This window comes from Athene cunicularia, assembly GCF_003259725.1.
Source record: "Athene cunicularia isolate RWA chromosome Z unlocalized genomic scaffold, athCun1 chrZ_part1, whole genome shotgun sequence".
Taxonomy (NCBI): domain Eukaryota; kingdom Metazoa; phylum Chordata; class Aves; order Strigiformes; family Strigidae; genus Athene; species Athene cunicularia.
The window spans coordinates 141,698-159,836 of NW_020799142.1; the positions used below are offsets into that span (position 1 = coordinate 141,698).

The 18,139-nt window shown below is 37.1% G+C and overlaps 2 protein-coding genes across 7 annotated transcripts in view; both read left to right on the plus strand.

The window, feature by feature from the left end:
* The first annotated feature begins 1,713 nt into the window (after positions 1 to 1,713).
* On the plus strand, positions 1,714 to 14,205 carry NUDT12 (nudix hydrolase 12). Of its 2 annotated transcripts, none has more exons than XM_026865890.1 (7): positions 1,714 to 1,807; positions 2,415 to 2,628; positions 5,600 to 6,189; positions 7,084 to 7,251; positions 9,066 to 9,179; positions 10,694 to 10,893; positions 12,159 to 14,204. In XM_026865890.1, the coding sequence occupies exons 2-7, from the start codon at positions 2,423 to 2,425 to the stop codon at positions 12,267 to 12,269; spliced, it is 1,389 nt and encodes a 462-aa protein (XP_026721691.1). In that variant the 5' UTR covers positions 1,714 to 1,807; positions 2,415 to 2,422; the 3' UTR covers positions 12,270 to 14,204. The 2 variants fall into 2 exon arrangements, with proteins under 2 accessions (XP_026721691.1, XP_026721692.1); XM_026865891.1 differs by having other exon boundaries at positions 1,758 to 1,791; positions 12,159 to 14,205.
* A 1,131-nt stretch (positions 14,206 to 15,336) lies between these two features.
* The window catches only part of LOC113489909, a 45,845-nt gene continuing 43,042 nt past the window's right edge, over positions 15,337 to 18,139 (plus strand). The window contains exon 1 of one of the 5 annotated variants that reach the window (XM_026865984.1): positions 15,337 to 15,625. The gene's annotated coding sequence lies outside the window, so the exon portion shown is untranslated. The other 4 variants (XM_026865986.1, XM_026865985.1, XM_026865981.1 and 1 more) reach the window with 4 other exon arrangements.

Below are 18,139 nucleotides of genomic sequence, written 5' to 3' on the forward strand. Positions count from 1 at the left end.
CCCTTACCTTTTTCATTTGTTATTATCTTATCAATTCTTTATGCACATTCACTGGTTTACATCTGCATTTTTTCTAAGGGGAGATTTCTCTCACATGGCTGACCCTCTGCTGAGGAAGTTTTAGGAACAGTACAAAACTTAAGACCAAGCATGAACTTTAAAGTTTGCTTATCAAGGAGTTACAAAGACCACACAATACACGCATAAACTTTGTACTATTATGTTCAACAAACCACTTACTATGTATGAAAGCTGATTTTTAACACTGACCATCTAAAAACAATATAGAACTGCATAAGCTGCAAAGAACAGTAACTTACATAAACTTTATAACTTATAATAAAAATACCTTAAATAAAAATAATGAGTTTTAAAAATAAAGGTTAAGTTTTTCTATCCATGACTACATGAGATATAGTAGTTATATCTGCCATTACTGGGACTGACAGGACCCAGCCACAATTTCTCTCCTCCTCTTCACTCAATACCAAAAATACATGACACTTCGGTAATATATGGATTTTGGAATATATTGTGTTTTCTTAAAAGCACCAGGGACAAAAGCTGTCCAGTTCTTCTGGTTTGGAAGGTATGTGATGTTGAATAGATTTGCAGATGTGAATCCTCCCAACTCAAAAATTCCAAAGGCAAGTAAAAAGAAACTCCAGTATTTTTGTTTTCAGGTAAAGTGATGTTAAAAGAATAGTGTTCTGATTCTCTGAAACTTCGTGGCCAACATCAGGACTTGAGACTATGTTTGCCACTTGGTTAACAGCTTTTGTAAACCAAGCACACAGCTTGTAAGTAACCAACAGAAGCAAACAACAGAAGAGACTGAAAGACTCCCATGTTAATTTCTCTAGGACTAGTAGAGCCTTAACTTCCCCAAGCTTTTCTTAGCTTAACAGCACACACTTTTACTTAAACTATCTTCTGGCTTCAAAGATCATTCCATTTTCCCTGCTAATTCTTCTCACCCACCCACCCCCCACCCCCCCGTGATATCTCACTTACTCCAATTTTCTTAAACGTACTTGCATATTCTATTGCTACATGGTTTTGCCTTCCGCTAGCATGGAGAAGCAAAGCTAAAAAGGTCTGATTGCTTTCTATAACCGTAAGCTTCCTCCCTGAAAGACAAAATGGCAGTTTCTTCTTTAACCCGTCAGGCAAGTTGGCCCAACTGGCAGCAGCACCCAGGTAATGGCGGCTGATTTCCGCCAGCGGTAGCTCGCTGCTCCCTCGCCCCCGAGAAGACGGCGGCACTGAAGACCGACGGCCACTGCAAAGACCGGATGCTGTAGTACGGCGCACGGCCGGTGCCGCACCGGAGTGGGCTTTCCGTCCGGCCGTGTCTCACTATACGCACCCCAACACCACCCGCGTCCGGCTCGCCTCTACGGCACCACGGCCGCCGCCGGGCGGGGCGGACCCAGGACGTGTCCCCGCCACGGCAGAAGAGCGCCCAAAACCCCGCTCCCCGCGGCCGCTGCACCGCCCCAGCCAGCATGATAACAAGCCAACCCAGGGCTTATGTGCGGTCCCGCCCTGCCCTAAAAAGCCCCCCGTAACCGCTGCTCCCCGCGCACTCGAGACACTCGGCCCACCCCGACTCTAGCACGCCTCGGGGACAAAGTGCCTGCACCTCTGCGCCGCTGCAGCGGCCGGAAACGGCGGGAGCGGCTGGAGGTGTTTGTGCCTGCGCGGTATCCGCCCCGGCGCAGGGCGTTCAGGGGCGGGGATAAAGCGTACGGCGGTCAGAAGGTCGTTGCAAGATTGCCTAGGCTTCGGGTCCGTGGAGAAAGCGGTGCGTGGTTTTGAGAGGTGATCGTGGAGCGAATATTACGGAAAATAAACTTCCGTTGTTTTGCGTGGATGCCGTGTGCCAGCTGCGGTCCCAGCGGCCCTGCTCCGGGACGGAAAGGTGGACGGCCGCCGGAGGCATAGCAAAAGTTAGTTATCTGTCACTGTTTGGAGGATTCCCCCAGCCTGCGAAGGGACTTGCCTTTTTTGCGGTTAGTTTTCATTGTTTCCAAAGCGTCAGAGACTCATTTCTTGGAGTGGGGCTTTGTGCTGTTCTGTTTTGTGGCTGTGTTTGATTGGAAAATGAGAACATGCTTTTCACATTCGAAGAAGCTTCACTTTCATAGCAAAATCTTTCTCTCCTGAAGCCTCTTAAAAAACTAGTCTTGATTTTTAGGATAAAATTTCACTGTATTTGGAGATGTGTGTGACTTAAGATTTGATTGGAAATAGCAATGTTATACTAATTAGAAGAATTTGACTGTTGTGTCCATACTTTTGGTGATAACATGCATTCATCTGTGGAGTGTTAAACTTAATTGCTTTACTTAAATGCTTTTACTAATGGTGGACATGTTTTCAGGCATTTTTGTTTTCTTTTTTTAACTTAGTTGCCAAAATGACAGACTCTGAAAAGAACCTCCATCAGGACATCATTTCTCAGCTGCATAATTCTGCTGCTGTTGGAGATGCAGCCAAACTGAAAGCATTGCTCAGTCGTTATCCATCACTTATCAATGTGGCTGCAGATAACGGCTGGACAGCCCTGATGTATGGTGCCAGAAATGGTCACCTTGAGGTTGTCCAGATTCTTCTTGAAGAAAGGTAAGCTGTTTAGTACATCCCATTGAAGAGCTCTAACCTGAGTCCCCTTTTGCCCATTTCAACTTGATCTCAGAAAAGTAAACTTATCAGATAAATAGATTGATAGAAGCAGAATTTTCCAGGTTAAAACTCAAGAAAGTGGAGACCAGGGACTAGTGGCATTCCTCAGGGGTTAGTATGGGTCCCAGTGCTGTTTAACATCTTTGTCGGTGATATGGACAGTGGGATTGAATGCACCCTCAGCAAGGTTGCTGATGACACCAAGCTGTGTGGTGCAGTCAATACAGTGCAGGGACAGCATGCCATTCAGAGTGACCTTGACAGGCTTGAGAGGTGGGCCTGTGCAAACCTCATGAAATTCAACAAGTCCAGTGCAAGGTCTTGCACATGTGTCAGGGCAGTCCCATTCACAAATACAGGCTGGGCAATGAGTGAATTGAGAGCAGCCCTGTAGAGAAGAACTTGTGGATATTAGTGGATATAGAACTCGCTATGTCCCAGCGGTGTGCCCTCACAGCCCAGAAGGCCAACTGTATCCTTGGCTGCATTAAGAGAAGCATGACCAGCAGGCTGATGGAGGTGATTCTCTCCACCTGAAGTACTGTGTCAAGCTCTGGGGCACCCAACATAAGAAAGACATGGACCTACTCAGGTGGGTTCAGAGGAGGGTTATGAAGATGATTATGGGGCTCAAGCACCTCCCTTATGAGGACAGGCTGAGAGAGTTGGCATTGTTCAGCCTGGAGAAGAGAAGGGTCAGGGAGACCTTATAGTGGCCTTCCAGTGCTTGAAGTACAAGAAAGATGGGGAGCAACTCTTTATCAGCGAGTATAGGGGTAACATAAGGGGTAATGGTTTTAAACTGAAAGAGGGTAGATCTAGATCAGATGGTAAGGAAGAAATTCTTTACTGTGAGGATGGTGAGACACTGGAACAGGTTCAAGGCCAGGTTGGACGGGGCTTTGAGCTACCTGATGTAGTCAAAGGTGTCCCTGCCCATGGCAGGGCAGGTTGGAACTAGATGATCTTTAAGGTCCCTTCCAACCCAAACCCTTCTATGATTCTATGAAAATATGTGTCTGTTTATAACTGGATTCTAATATTGCAGCATGCTTTCCATATTTGCTAAGAAACTCATTCAAAGTTGTGAGCATCTCTGAAATTACTCCTTTGATCTCTAATGATATATTGTCACTCCTACCAGAGCAGAGAGCAAGAGAATAGAACAGAATTTGTAGTATCCCATTACAACCACTGTAATGAGTATAAATTTGGTGTATTTGATTATTCCACTTAGACTTTTTCTCTAAACTGCTTGCATCTATGTTATACTGCACAATGTTTGCTGACGTACTGGCTGCTAAGTGGGACATGACAGACACACCTTTACCAAAGCTACTGATTGATGAATTTCTCATTGTCATAGAGGACATACCAGCATCTAGAGGAATATCTCACTGACAGATTTTATGGATTAAAATCATCTGTGTAATGAGGAATCTTTTGAGACTTTGGGGAATTTACCAGTTTGATAAATAGGATAGCAGTTTTTTAAGTTATGCTTACTGTAAAAAAAAAAAAAAAAAAAAAAAAAAAAAAATGTCCCTTAAAGGCCCATTCTTTTTGGCAGTTGAACTCAGTTCCTGATGCTGTGGCCTCATTGATCTCGTTTAGTGCATGCTTAGACGCATTAATCATTTGGAAAAATACAATTGCTAGATACATAAACATGAATGTCTGTGAAGGTAATATTACATAACATTCCAGAGATTCATCCAGGAAAGCTTGTCAGTTTTTTAAAATATTCATCCATGTTTGAAAAAAGCTACAGGACATGTTTGTAGACTGGAAAAAAAATCTTACTGATCTAAAGAGTTCCGGCCACTGCTGTGGACACCAAGTAGCAGCCTGATCACAGTCTGCACATACCTGAGCATATAGAAGGTGTAAGACAAAATCAGAACAAAATTCAGTTGCTGAGAAATAAGACAATAAGAAGGAAGTTAGTCAAGATTTTGCCTAAAGGAAACAATCATTAAAGGTAAATGGGCAACAGTAGTTTCTTCAGCACCAAAATCTTCTAAATTAAGTTTTGAATGCTTTTCTACTGAGGTTAATATAAAATCCCAAGTCAAAACAGTCTTGCCCGTGGTACAGTTACCACTGTATCAGCAACATGATCTGATATTGGCATCTTCTGGTTTTAAAAACTCAGGAGTGGCCCCACGTCGCTGTATAATTTGTAGTTTACAGTAACATTTCTGGTTTACTCATCCACTTGAGTTTAAATTGACAAAAAATAAGTACATTATTTTTGACCTCCCAACTAACTCCAAACTGGTTCTTGTTGTTAATATCACGAGGCAATGTTTCCTCATCTATCTCATTCTGCAGGCATTTTGGTAACAAAAGAGGTCCCTACAGGGACCAGCACTACAGTTGTAAGGGTGCTATTTCTCTCATTAAGCAGAGTCTGTATTCTTGGCTCATATTTAATGGTAAATATTTTAATGTAAATGTTTTGATGCTGTTTTCAGCATCTTCTAGAAAGTAATGCTGGTTAAACTGCTTTTTAAAATTATTATTAATGGTTATTCAGAAGAGATCTGTAGCCAAAGTTCTGTTAATGATCTTGAGCCTTTTTTTTTTTTTTTTTTGGCATGATACAATGTGTGAGATATTAATTCATTGCTATTGTTGTATTGCATGAACCTTGGTAAGTGATAATCTGGAGCAGAACTACAAAAATGTAGAATCTGGCTTTAGCAAAAGAGAATGAAGTACAATTATTTTTCATTACCATGATGCTAAGTATTTAGCCTAAAGAGTGCCCCAATATAGACAGAGTGTCTAAAAGTCATTGCACCTTAAGAGTATCAAATGCATATGCTGTAAGTGAGAATAATACAGCATCAGGACTCTTCCTAAACATATTTACCCTGTTAACCATTGTTCTTTTCTGTTTCTTTAGGTGTGACAGGTCCATCTTTAATAAATCAAGGCAAACAGCTCTGGATATTGCTAAACTTTGGGGGTACAAGCACATAGCTAATTTGTTGGCTAATGTGAAGGATGGGCAGGTGCCTAATTTTCTGTCAAATGAAGTGAAAGAATATGAAAATTATTTTGGTTTGACACTTCTGGACAGAAGGAGTGATAAAAGAACAGATTCTAAGTGGCTAAGCAAAAAACAAAGCCATCCAACTACAGTATACATCCTCTTCTCAAATCTAAGTCCTTTGGTTACTTTGGGTGGGGGAATAGAGAGCCCCCAGCAGCCAGAAGTAAAGCTTTGCAGGCTGTACCACAAAGATGTGAAGCAGTACATGAACCAAACTGAAGGAGGCACTTTGATTTTTCTTGGAGTTGAACTCCAGTTCCACATGAACCTGCTGGCTGCTTGCAATGGAAGAGTTCTGCAAGAAGATGATCGGTTAGTTGCTTGGTTTGCTCTTAGCATAGATTCTGCTTCTGCTGAGAAATTTAAACAGGAGCATGAGGACTGTTACTTTCTTCACCCACCAATGCCAGCACTACTGCAGCTACCTGAAAAAGAAGCTGGTAAGATGCATAAAATGCAGCAGTTATCAAATGTATAAAATCAGAAAGATACAGTTTGGGATTCACTGAGGTGTAATGCAAGGAGAAACCACTGCAAAGGGATCAGGTATTTTCAGTGGATTTAGAAATATTTTAGTTTTAAAAGCCTGGTAGTGGTTTTGTGAAGAATTTTGTATGTAAGAAAATGTGTGCTTGCAAAGAGCTAAAATGCAATGGCAAGTATTAGACTGTAAAATCTATGTATCGTCATGGTACTATTTAAATATTAATGCATGAGCATTACGGTTCTAAAGAGAAGAAACATATCTGTCATTACTGAGTTTTCATTACAGGAAATTAAAGTCCCTGGTGTGTTGGATGCCTGTCTGAGCAGTAAACTGTGAGCAAGTGTTAGAAAGTCAGGATCCCAAAGTGAATGAATTTCATTACAGACATGTTAACAACTGCTGTTACAACAGTTTTATTTTTACAGAAGAATAAAGGGCAAACTTGACTTGAACCTGAAGTTTAAATGGAACAATGGATTATTATATCAGTACCTGTAGTAGCCCTAAAATGCTCAACTGGAAAAGGTGTGATATATAATTATGGCACCTTGCCTAGACAAAGTAACTTTTGTGAGAAATGGGGTATATTGATCTGGATAAATTTGTTTCTGAACTCACAAATTGTTCTGTAGCCACATAGTACTGTGCTCTATTGTGTATGCTGTGCTACAAAGGAAAAGATCTGAATTACTCATCTTTCTCAACTTCTTCTATAGTAGATCACAATTCAAGCCATAGTCTTACCTTTATTTTTATGTTAAACTTTACTACTTGCTTTTTCTATACCATTAAAATCTTACATGAATTAGTATTTAATTCTGTGTGTTTTCAATGTATTGCTTTAAAGGAGTAGTAGCCCAGGCTAGATCTGTTCTGGCATGGCACAACCGCTACCGATTCTGCCCAACATGTGGGAGTGCAACCAAGACTGAAGAAGGGGGTTACAAGAAAAGTTGCTTAAAAGAAGATTGTCCCAGTCTCCAAGGTGTTCACAACACATCATACCCAAGAGTTGGTGAGAATATTGTAGGATAAACTTGGTCAAAAGGTGGCTTGTTTGTACTACTATATACCTGTAAATCAATTAATTTTGTTATTTCAACTGCTTGCTTCTGTTCCAGGTGTTACATACTTGTTTCTCCCCAGAGTACATGTATCTCAGCTCTATTTAGGATTAAGTAGCTCAGGCTTCTTTCAGTAGTCTGTGACAAAATCAATCTATTACAATGGAGTAATATCAGTTAGAAGTTCCAACAATGTAAATGAGATATCAATACAGAGGGTCACATTTTACTTTTTTTTTCTCCTTCCCTCCATATTGTTTTCTCCCTTTGCAAGCCATCTGAGCTTGAAATAGCTCTGTGTCAAATTTGGTCCCATATCAAATTCTGATGCAGTGCTCATTTTCCTTAGTGCTGTTTTAATTGTGTTCGTCATCCTCACTGGCTTTCACTATTCATTGTCAGTTGCAAACTGCCAGGCCTATTTCTACTCAGAATATAAACTTCTATAGAAAGTCTTTTATAACTCCTTTTTTTCATCTGTTACAAAGGAAGTATACTATGTTATTGATGGGGAACCAAGGAAGGAAAAAAACCTTACCCTTTTTTTCCCTGGATAATTTGGTGACTCTTTGACCACCTTTCCCTCACCTACCCTGTCCTCTCTTCTGCAGTTGTAGTTCTGGACATTGTATGTGTGTTGCATTTTTAAATTTCATGTTCTCTTACATGTTCCGCATACACCTTTGTAGCAATCAAAGCAATTCTGCCATATTATTTTGTTTTATGGACTATAGTGAAGCTTGCTAAAATACTAGTGGCTGTTTCTGTATAGTCTCTAGCACAATAAGCTTAGGGAAGGAGTGGGATTATATAGGAAAGCCTGATGTACTAGCATTTTCTACTGATGCCTCTCCCTGAAGAAAGTTGACAAAAAACAACACTTCATATTCTATGCTATGCCATGTGGCAGATACCTTTGAGTAGGACAGCCATCTTTGAAATTATTGCTTATTGTTGGGTGCTGAATCAAGCCTTTTCATACAGAGAAAATACTGGTGTTTTGGACCAAAATAAGGTCCCAGAAGAATGATAGCAAGAGAGCAAATATATACAGGCAAACATACATAGAAAAAAAAAAAAAAAACCAGAACATTGAGATACTTCAAGTGCTAGATAACAATAAAAAGGGGAAAAAGATCATAGATGAACACTGTGCAGAAAGGCATGACAAAAAGAATGATACCAATAGGAGAAAAGAAAGAAAAAGATATATAAAATGACCAGAAGTGAGAAAGTAAATAAAAGTGCAACATCAGTTGAGAGATTGATAGCAAACAGTCAACAAAAAAGTGGAAAGTTTAGTCGATATTTACATTGTAACTAGACTATCTAGCTGGTCTATGGTATTTCAGTCAAAAGTACATTCTTCAGGCCTGTGTGTGTAAAGGAAGTGATAGTAAATTGTTTTTGCTGTAGAAATTATTGCTATCTGCTGGATGCATGGCTAGGTTAGTGTTGCTGATATTCTCAACAGATTGGGTGCTTTGGTTGCAGGTAATTTATGTGCTACATTTTAAGCCTTGGCTAGCAAACTGCTTCTACTAAGCATGTATGTTGTGAAATTTCCATGCAGATACCTTGCATGGAAAAAAAACCAAAGTGAAATAAAATAATAACTTGCTCTGGACATCTATAAAATTCTGATTTCAATCTCTTAAAGGTATCTTATTTGCATTTACATGCATTAGTATTGAATAGGCTGAAATTTATCACTGCTTCTTGGTATCTCAAATGTTGAAACATATTCCTTTCATGTCCCTTACAGATCCTGTTGTGATAATGCAAGTCATCCATCCAGATGGGAATCATTGCCTTTTAGGTAGGCAGAAGAAGTTTCCCCCAGGAATGTTTACCTGTCTTGCTGGATTTGTAGAACCCGGTGAGTAATTTAATTTTCCCTTACCAAACAGTTTTTCTCGTGTATTAGTATTGTACATTAAAAATAATATAGAAATACATTCAGTGTTATGTCAAATAAATGGTTTTGCTTCCCGTTAGATAAGTTGTTACACTAAATATGCCTGATCTGTACTTTCCAGCAGCTGATTTATAAAAAAGCAAACAGTAACCAGTAAATATGATTTAAAAATCCTTTTCACATCATGCACTTTTAGATCACATATTTAAGTGAAAAAATATTTTGAAACACATACAGGGTCCTTTCTTTGGCAATACTTAGCAAAGGATTTTATCATAGGAAAAATAAGAGTTAAAGCATAACTTGAAGTTAACATAAAGTTAAGCATATGCTTACATGTTTAGGGCCTAATTGTTTATATGCAAGATAAACAGAAATTGTATCACTTCAAAAGGAAAGAGATATTTTGCTAGCTGTGTTCAGCAATAATAGTTGGAATTAATTGCAATTTTTAGTAGCTGCAGAACAATTTGTAAAACGTTATATTGGGCATGCATCTTAATCACCAGTGAAATTGTAGTGGAACTATATTCAATAGCTGTGTACAGGTGAAATACAGTGACAGCATGCTTAAGTTTATTCAGGTGTCATTTGAAAAAAGTCATGATGTTTATTTCTTCACTCCTTTGTTTATTCTGCTGGCCTTACTACCTTCTGATGCTGAATTCAAGTATATAAACTGAAATTTAAGAGTAGGTAATCTTGCCATCAGCTTCTAAGCTGAACATAGCTGAATTAAAACTTCTATCTCTGATACATGGAGTGTATCAGATAAAGATTCACTTTAATGAACCCGTAATCAGTGGTTACAACACAGTACGTGGTCATAGGCTTACATATGCATACATCAACATTCCACATACAGATCTAAGCAGTTTTTTGTGATGTGGAAGTAAAGCTTTTCATTGCAGTTTAAGTTTGGAGAATTGTCTGTATGTGTTAAGACAATGGAGAATGGTTCAGGCGAAGTGAATAATACAATGCAGAAATGTGTGTAAGTCTTCTTAAGTCTCTATTTTCTTACTATTGTAATTTTAAATGCTGATTTTCAAGTTCTATTACCTGCTGTTACAATCATACTGATAATTTTAAAAAAATAACACAATGCTGTTTATAAATTAACAGATCAGCATGTCATGTAATTAAAAGAACAATGTATTGCTTACCCAATTTTTGACATTTTAGGTGTGGTACTAATAGTTTGCCTGTATGATAAATTATCAATCCAGTAAATAAGTGTTACGATGGAGAAATCATACTCTATCTTCAAAGTTACATTTTGCTTTTGTGGCTAGTTTTGCCTTATTAGACTTCTGTATCTTGTGCTTAGGATCGGCACCCTGATCTGTGAGCTAGATCTCTATAGAAAATTGTCTTGGGCAGTTACAAATTTTTAACGTCAGTTCAAGGCACAGGATATAGTTGTTGCTTGGGGTATCTTCATCAGCTGCTTGCTCTTTGCCCTCTTTAATTAGGCGAAACAATAGAAGATGCGGTTCGAAGAGAAGTAAAAGAGGAGGCTGGTGTCAAAGTTGGCCCTGTTCAGTATGTCTCTTGTCAGCCATGGCCAATGCCCTCCTCCCTAATGATTGGCTGCTTAGCTGTTGCAGTGTCTACAGAAATTAAAGTTGACAAGAATGAAATAGAGGATGCCCGTTGGTTCACTAGGGAACAGGTAAAATTCAATTTAATTTCCTTATTGTATTTATTAGTCCGTGGCAGTGTCGGTTCTGGCATACATTCGATACTTGATTTTTTTTCAGCAAGTTGAATGAGCATGTATACCCTCTATTTTATCATACCTCAGTTGCATTGTATTGGAATTACAGATTACACTCAACCAGAGAAAGGCAGATATTCACAGTAATTTCTGAGTGAATGCACATGCATTTTATATCATTTTTGCCACATAGCTCTTTACCTTTTCCTTTTGAGAGACACCCAAATTATTGCTATTTTAACCCACTTCCTTAGCAAGCCTGTGTTTTGCATTTTGGCAGAAGTAGTATTCAGTAGCTTTTAACATCTTGAGTTTTTCTAAACAAGCATGCTACCAGATTTGCTCTGAGGGAGGAGATTTAGGTAAAAAGTGGGACTACATTAGTTTGAACATCTTTTTCCATGCAGCACTATTTTGATACTCTGGTATTGAATGCAGTTTAACTCTGCATTAATAGGATATTCTACACTGAGCTTTCCTGAGTATTTAAAATGTAGTCAAATAGAGGAAAAAAGTTCATGAGTGGAAAAAGGAAAAATTGCTTACACAAGGTAGTCTTCACAGGTTTTTCCGCAGGCTAAGCTTTTAATAACAGTGTATTTCTGCCTAGCAGCTGCAAGTGTTTTGAATCTGTAAGTCAAATTGAAGGCAATATTAATCACCTATAGTGTCAATGTATTCCTGACAATGCTGAGAGCATTATTTTAAATGAATATCAATTCTGAATACAGCTAGTCACATGCAGGTTGGTCTAGAATTGGAAGTAAGTATACTTCAGAAATGAAGTAAACTAAATGTGTATTCCTGTATTGCTTGCAACTGCTTCTGAAAACCAGCAAAACACATTTCCTACTGCACTCTATATGGAGGAAAAAACCCAGAGTAATTTATGGAACAGTGTAGAGCACCATTTGGTAGTCCCTACAGTAAATAGACTTCACAAAAACCTTAAATATTATATTGACAGTCAATGTCCACAGTTGTATTAGAAAGATGTCTCCTTCGAGGCACATTTGAGCTCAAAAATGTCAGAGTTCACACAGAATCCTGTGTGGTTTTTTTTCTCTTCATCTGTCTTGGAGAATCTGGTAGTGGCTCTACTAATGATAGACTAATTGGTCGTCATAGTAAGATAAATCCTGCATTAATACAATGTTAGATTCCATATAGTTTATTATACTACCTTCTCACAAAAAAAAAAAAAAATCTCTTTATTACAGGTTATGGAAGTTCTCATTAAAGGAAACCAGCATTCTTTCTTTGTACCACCAAGACAAGCTATTGCACACCAGTTGATAAAACATTGGATTGGAATGAATGCTAATCTTTAGTTCAAATAATTGATTTCTTCTAGAGAATGCTGAACTAGGAATAAATTAGAAAGAGCTTTTCATTTAGTAAATATTCAATCACATGAAATTTTGAGCTTTTTGTTTGGTTTCTGAGCTAAATGTTTGTAGGTTTTCCAGATCTAAGTTACAACTGAACAACAACCCAGTGATTATCCCAAGCAAGCAAGGAACAAATAGGTAAAATTGGTACCTTGTTGTGCACAGGCTTATTTTCCTGTCCTTCACTGGAAGGAGTCACAGCATTACAAAGAGGCCTGAACTGGCCTGTTGTTTGAACTCTGTAATTACATCCTCATATTTTGTCTTTCTCATTTTTTCTTATCTCCATTCTTTAAATTCTGCCTGGCACAGTGCTGAAAGTCTTATCAACAATGGTTATTTTTAAGCTAATAGCATGTGTAAATTGTGAAAATGTAGTACTTTGTATCTTTTACATTAATACTCTAAGCAGAGTATTTACTCCTCCAGTCTGATTTGGCTGCACTTACCCAATTGTACATCAGCCTGAATTTAAAGGTATAACACAATACTCTGTTTATGAAAAAGGTATTGGAGAACCATCCTCAAAAGACTAAATTTTAGGTTGTCCCTTGGCAGTGAGTTACTTCATTCTCTGATAATTAGAAATAGAACTACAGAGTAATTGAGGAGAAAGGTAGATAAATTAAACAAGACATAGTATCTCAGAATTTGTACAAAATTCTTGTATGGAAATGGAAACACAAAGATTGTTACTGCTATTAAGAATTTTATTATGAATTTTATTAAGAATACAGTGGAAAGAAATATTAACCCCAGCTGTAAGACTGGAAAAGCAATATAAGAATGGAAATATTTATATTAAAATTGTATTATAAAAATTATATATTAATGCTGCAGTTCAGATTTGTGCCTTAATTTGTTGTGTTACTGAAAAAATTGTAATATTCTTTCAAAATGGAAGGTTACAAAAGTATACTGGTTGTATTATTGTCATTATGGAATGGTTCAGTAATATGTGATTATGCATTCATTGCAGTAATACAAAAAGAAATGCAAATGACCCTAAGAAAATGCAATTATAGTTGTAATTATTAACTTATTATCATATGGTGATTTGTTTATTCAGAGTAATTTGAATATTTTTGAATCAGTGAATGATGTTAGATGTGTTTCAAAATTATCTGCAGATTGGAATCAGTAAAAATATTTTACAAATCCTAATAGTTTGGATTGTTTTTTTTTCCATCCAATGTTACACTGTGCACAGCTTTTTTTTTTTTTTAAGGCATTGCATATCAAATTTTAAACCAAGAAGCATTTCTGACAGCCTTAGAACAGCTGACAAATAATTACTTTGCTTTATTCTCTTGTTTCAGCTATACCTACAAATGAGGAAAAACAGGTTATCTGAGCTAGTTGGAAATGAGAATGAAGCAGTACACTGCTTCCCTTAAAAATTGCTTTTACAGAGAAGGGGAAATAGAAAAGCTGTCACGAACTACAGCTACTATCAGGACCACATGTTATTGGTGAAATTAATCTTTAAAATGTGGGACGGAAGGAAGCCTAGTTGTAGGTTGTTCATACAAGTAAAGGAGAACATCGAACAGTATGCGAACAGTGGTGGAAGCTAAGCAATGGAATGAATTTTTAACTAGCACTATGATGATTACACATGAAGAAGGATGAACAAGGAATGAATGAGGAGTAGAGGTAAGACGGGGATAAAGAAAGGGCATATATAGATAGTGTAAAGATAAAAAATTTATCACATTAAAATAACTAAAAATATGTGTATAAGACCCATCCTGGTTTTTCATGTAGGAAGTTATGGTGGGTTGCTATAGAGATAGGTTTGTAACTGAAACTCAGAAGTATCCATAACTGGTGGTTTGACTTTGGCTAAATGCCAGGTATTAACCAAGTCGCTCTATCACTTCCCTCCTGGGCAAAGAGGGGAAAGAAAATAAGATATACCAACCCTTGTGGGTAAAACAAAAGCAGTTTGAATATAAGCAAAGCAAAGGTCCGTGCGTGGAAGCAAAAAAAAAACAAGCCACCAGATTTATACTCTAGTTCCCATGGACAGACAATGTCGGGCCTTCTCAGGAAGCAGGGCTCCAATACACATAGTGGTTGCCTTGGAGGACCAAGGGTGACCCCACCCCCTTCCTCCTTTCTCCCAGCTTTATACTGAGCAGACGTCATTATGGTCTGGAATATCCCTTTGGTCGGTTTGGATCAGCTGTCCTGGCTGTGTCCCCTCCCAAGACCTTGCCCACCCCGTCCCACTGAGGGAAATGTCAGAAAGAGCCTTGGTGCTGTGTAAGCACTGCTCAGCAGTAGCCACAACACCAGGGTGCTGTCAACACCCTGCCAGCTCCCAGCATAAAACACAGCACTGTGAAGGCTGCTATAGGGGAAAACCAATTCTGGCTCAGCCAGACCAGTACAATAACCAATACAGATATTAAGAATTAGGCTGCTTTTTTAATTCAGAATCTGTGTAAACAATGTATATCTGCAATTAATTACAGTGGTAATAATATGAAAAATTTCACTTTACTACATGAAGAAAACAGACAAAGAATAGTTTGAAAGAGAGAAACAACACTTCAATAATCTCTCAGGTTGAGAGTAGTATTTCAGTGGTCTTTCAGTTCTAATAAATTCTGGTGTTGCAACAATTTTTAATATGTATACATTTTCAAAAGCTAAACCAGTCCTTTTTTAGCTTTTTCTTTTTTCCCTCCCCAACACATGAATCATTCACAGAGAAAATTAGTAATTTGATAAAGTAGAAAAAAATAGATGGTGTTGAAACACAAACCAAAATTGATACTACTAACTTAGCTGTTACTAAGCTGTAAACTCATGTGATGTGTTGCCATCTCATGTAAACTCATATAATATGGATTGTGAGATTTTTAGAGACTTTGGATTGGTCCCTATAAGCATATTTATCTCATTTTTCATATTGAATATGTGTAAACACATGAAAAATGAAATCATTCCAGTGTTGATACCATATATATATATATATATATATACACACACATGAACATATTATGTGTTTTGTATAGGAATATTACCAAGCTGATAAACAATTATATTGAATTCTGCAACAGGTGAAGGAAGAGGGTGGATGTCAACGGGCTGATTAAAGGTAGACCAGTCATGATGCTTCATGGAATTAAATATACTAAGCAGATTCTGAGCTTAGGAGACAGAAATAGAAAAAGAAGTGGAGCAAGACTGTGAACAATGTTGCTTCCTCTTTTATCTTTAAGTTTAATTAGATAATCTGATTCATTAAGAGTTTTCAGACAAAACTGACATTTTATAAAGCCCTGGTAAGTTTAGTCGTTACTTTTCTTATCTGCTTTAGCTGTTAAGAGTGAAATAACTAGTAGTCTTTTATTGATTCAGTGTTTGGAAGGATATGTGTATACAGCATATCATTGCTGACTGGAGTTGACAGTACAGAAGTAGTTAAGTCCATAGGAAAAAAAAAAAAATTTGAACTTGTTATCCTGTTAAGCCTTAGCAATACGGTCAGCCCATCTTTCATGAGCTTAGAAAAGCAAACTATTCAGAGAGTCCGTAATAGCAAGCAAATATCTGAGGAAAATGAATACTGGCTCCGTGTAACAGTAAGTATAACCTTTTTTTTTTTTTTTTGGTCAGGTAGTATTCTGTAGTAACTAATTGTTGTAACTCATCATAGATTTTATAAAATAGGGGATTTCTTCAGGGTTTTTTTCACAGTACATAGAGTTTAAAGAATTTCAATTATAGTTCAGTATATAGTTTAGTTTTCTGAAAAAATAAGAATGATAGTTTCCCAAATAGAAGGGATTTTTCAGGTGGATTTTTGACTGTGAGTAAATAAGAAAGTTTTATTAAATGACAGGGATTTCTAAGATGGATTTTTGATTCCTAAGACTGTATCTGTCATTTTAGCATATAGGGACTTAATGTGTCTTAGTATATAATTTTAGAAGTAAAAGCCTACCTGAATGAACTTGTTACAGTGTACAGCTATCGTGCAGATTTCTTTTGGTGAACTGGTTTTCAAGTATAATCAAAGATTTTGGATTTACATTATTACAATAGATGAAACCTTCTGAAGGCCAAAAGGTTGAATAATTCAGCTTGACAAAGAATTGTAGTACTTAATTGACAGGAACGTCTTTGAGTATAGAAATTAGATTTTATTATTGGAAATGGTCATGTGTTACAGTGAATTTTCTACTAATTTCATGACCATTTGCCACATCACTTCTGAAGGGTATTTCACTTACCTGCTGTCATGTTCGATACTGACAAAGCATGAATTACATGCAAAAACAGAAACAAAAGTGACTAAAATGCAAGATAGCATACTAAATAAGCTCACTGACAAAAAAAGGGTTAATCCATCTGACATTCAAATTAGCAGTTTTTCTTTTGATCTGTAAAACAGGAATAGCAGAGGTCCAACAATGTCAACAGAAATGACAATTCATGAGATTTTTTTTTTATATATCTTTTCAGAACTTTTGTTGAAGATAAAATTATTTTATCAGGTGTAACAGAGATACAATGCACAATAAGATATGCCAGTTTTTAAAAATATATTTTTACATACATTATGATAAATACATCCATTGCATTAAACTGACACCACTAGAAAAATCTGCTCAGTAAGTTGAAGTGCTCATTATGCTTAAAATATTCATTGTGCTAAAATCATCGCATGGTCGCTGTATAGACCATTTACAGCACAGAGACTACCTATTTCTCCATTTTGTTGCAGTGCTGCATATCTTTAAATGAGGGTAAAAATGAACAATCTTGTTGCAGAAATGAAACATCTCCAAAATATAAAATGCATACTTTCTTTTATTAATACAGTATTTCTTCTTGTTGGGGTAAAAGCTCAAAATAATTGAACAGAAAGCAAAATTAGTAAGTAGAAGCTTTACAAGAAAATTACTTTTATATATGGTTTTGCAGAATTTAAGAATTGAAAGATGAACCTATGACTTCTCCCTGAAAAGACAAAAATGCTTGTGCATATACAGCCCATGATGGCTGAAGTTTTTTTTTTACCATGAATTTGCTGGCATTTACATTCTCAATTCTTAGTTAAAATAATCTTGAAAACATTTGACTGGCTGCTACTTTATTAGCTTTTTAAAAACTAAAATGAAGAGCTTCCTGTCTGCAGAAATCTTTAACATAATGGCAATAACAGTATACCCACTATTCCTTAAAAAAATACTGGTCAAAACCTATTTAAGCACTTCGTCTGGTGTCACTTGTTGCTTACAGAAGAGTCCAAAATAATGCAAAGTCTAATTACATGGGATTTGGATTTCCTGAATATGCTCATTTATGGCAAAAGTGATGTTCTTAGTTGCTTAGACAGTAACCTTCCTTGAGAATCAGAACTGCAGAAATATTATTGACTGATGGTTTGCTATCTTTTCATGATCTGAAAAAGCAAAATCCTTTTTTGGTGTGCTCATAAAAAATTCCACAACACATTTCACAAAATAAAATACTTGATCACTGGGTCCCAATATAATACCTGTTGCAGATTAATTTCACTTATCCATGCTTTTCTAAGCATTTCATTTGGATGCACTATTCTCATAGCTAATTGGATACTGCCAGATAACTACTGAGTTCCATTTGAGTGGAAGCCGATTCTTTGCAGCCATATAATTCATTTTCAGGCTTTAGGGTACTGTTACAGTCCCTGTAAATGGCTGCCTGATTCCCTTGTTCTAGACATTTTGCAAAGGCATTTTTTAAAGACCAGTCTTTTCAGAAGAATATGTAGACAAAAGTATAAACAGGTGAAAATGAGATACATACAA

Excerpts from the sequence above, each read along its gene's own strand:
- NUDT12 (XM_026865890.1), top strand. The coding sequence starts at position 2,423 with ATGACAGACTCTGAAAAGAACCTCCATCAGGACATCATTTCTCAGCTG. Across the intron at positions 2,629-5,599 it reads CAGATTCTTCTTGAAGAAAG|GTGTGACAGGTCCATCTTTA; the intron begins GTAAGCTGTTTA and ends CTGTTTCTTTAG. Across the intron at positions 7,252-9,065 it reads CACATCATACCCAAGAGTTG|ATCCTGTTGTGATAATGCAA; the intron begins GTGAGAATATTG and ends TGTCCCTTACAG.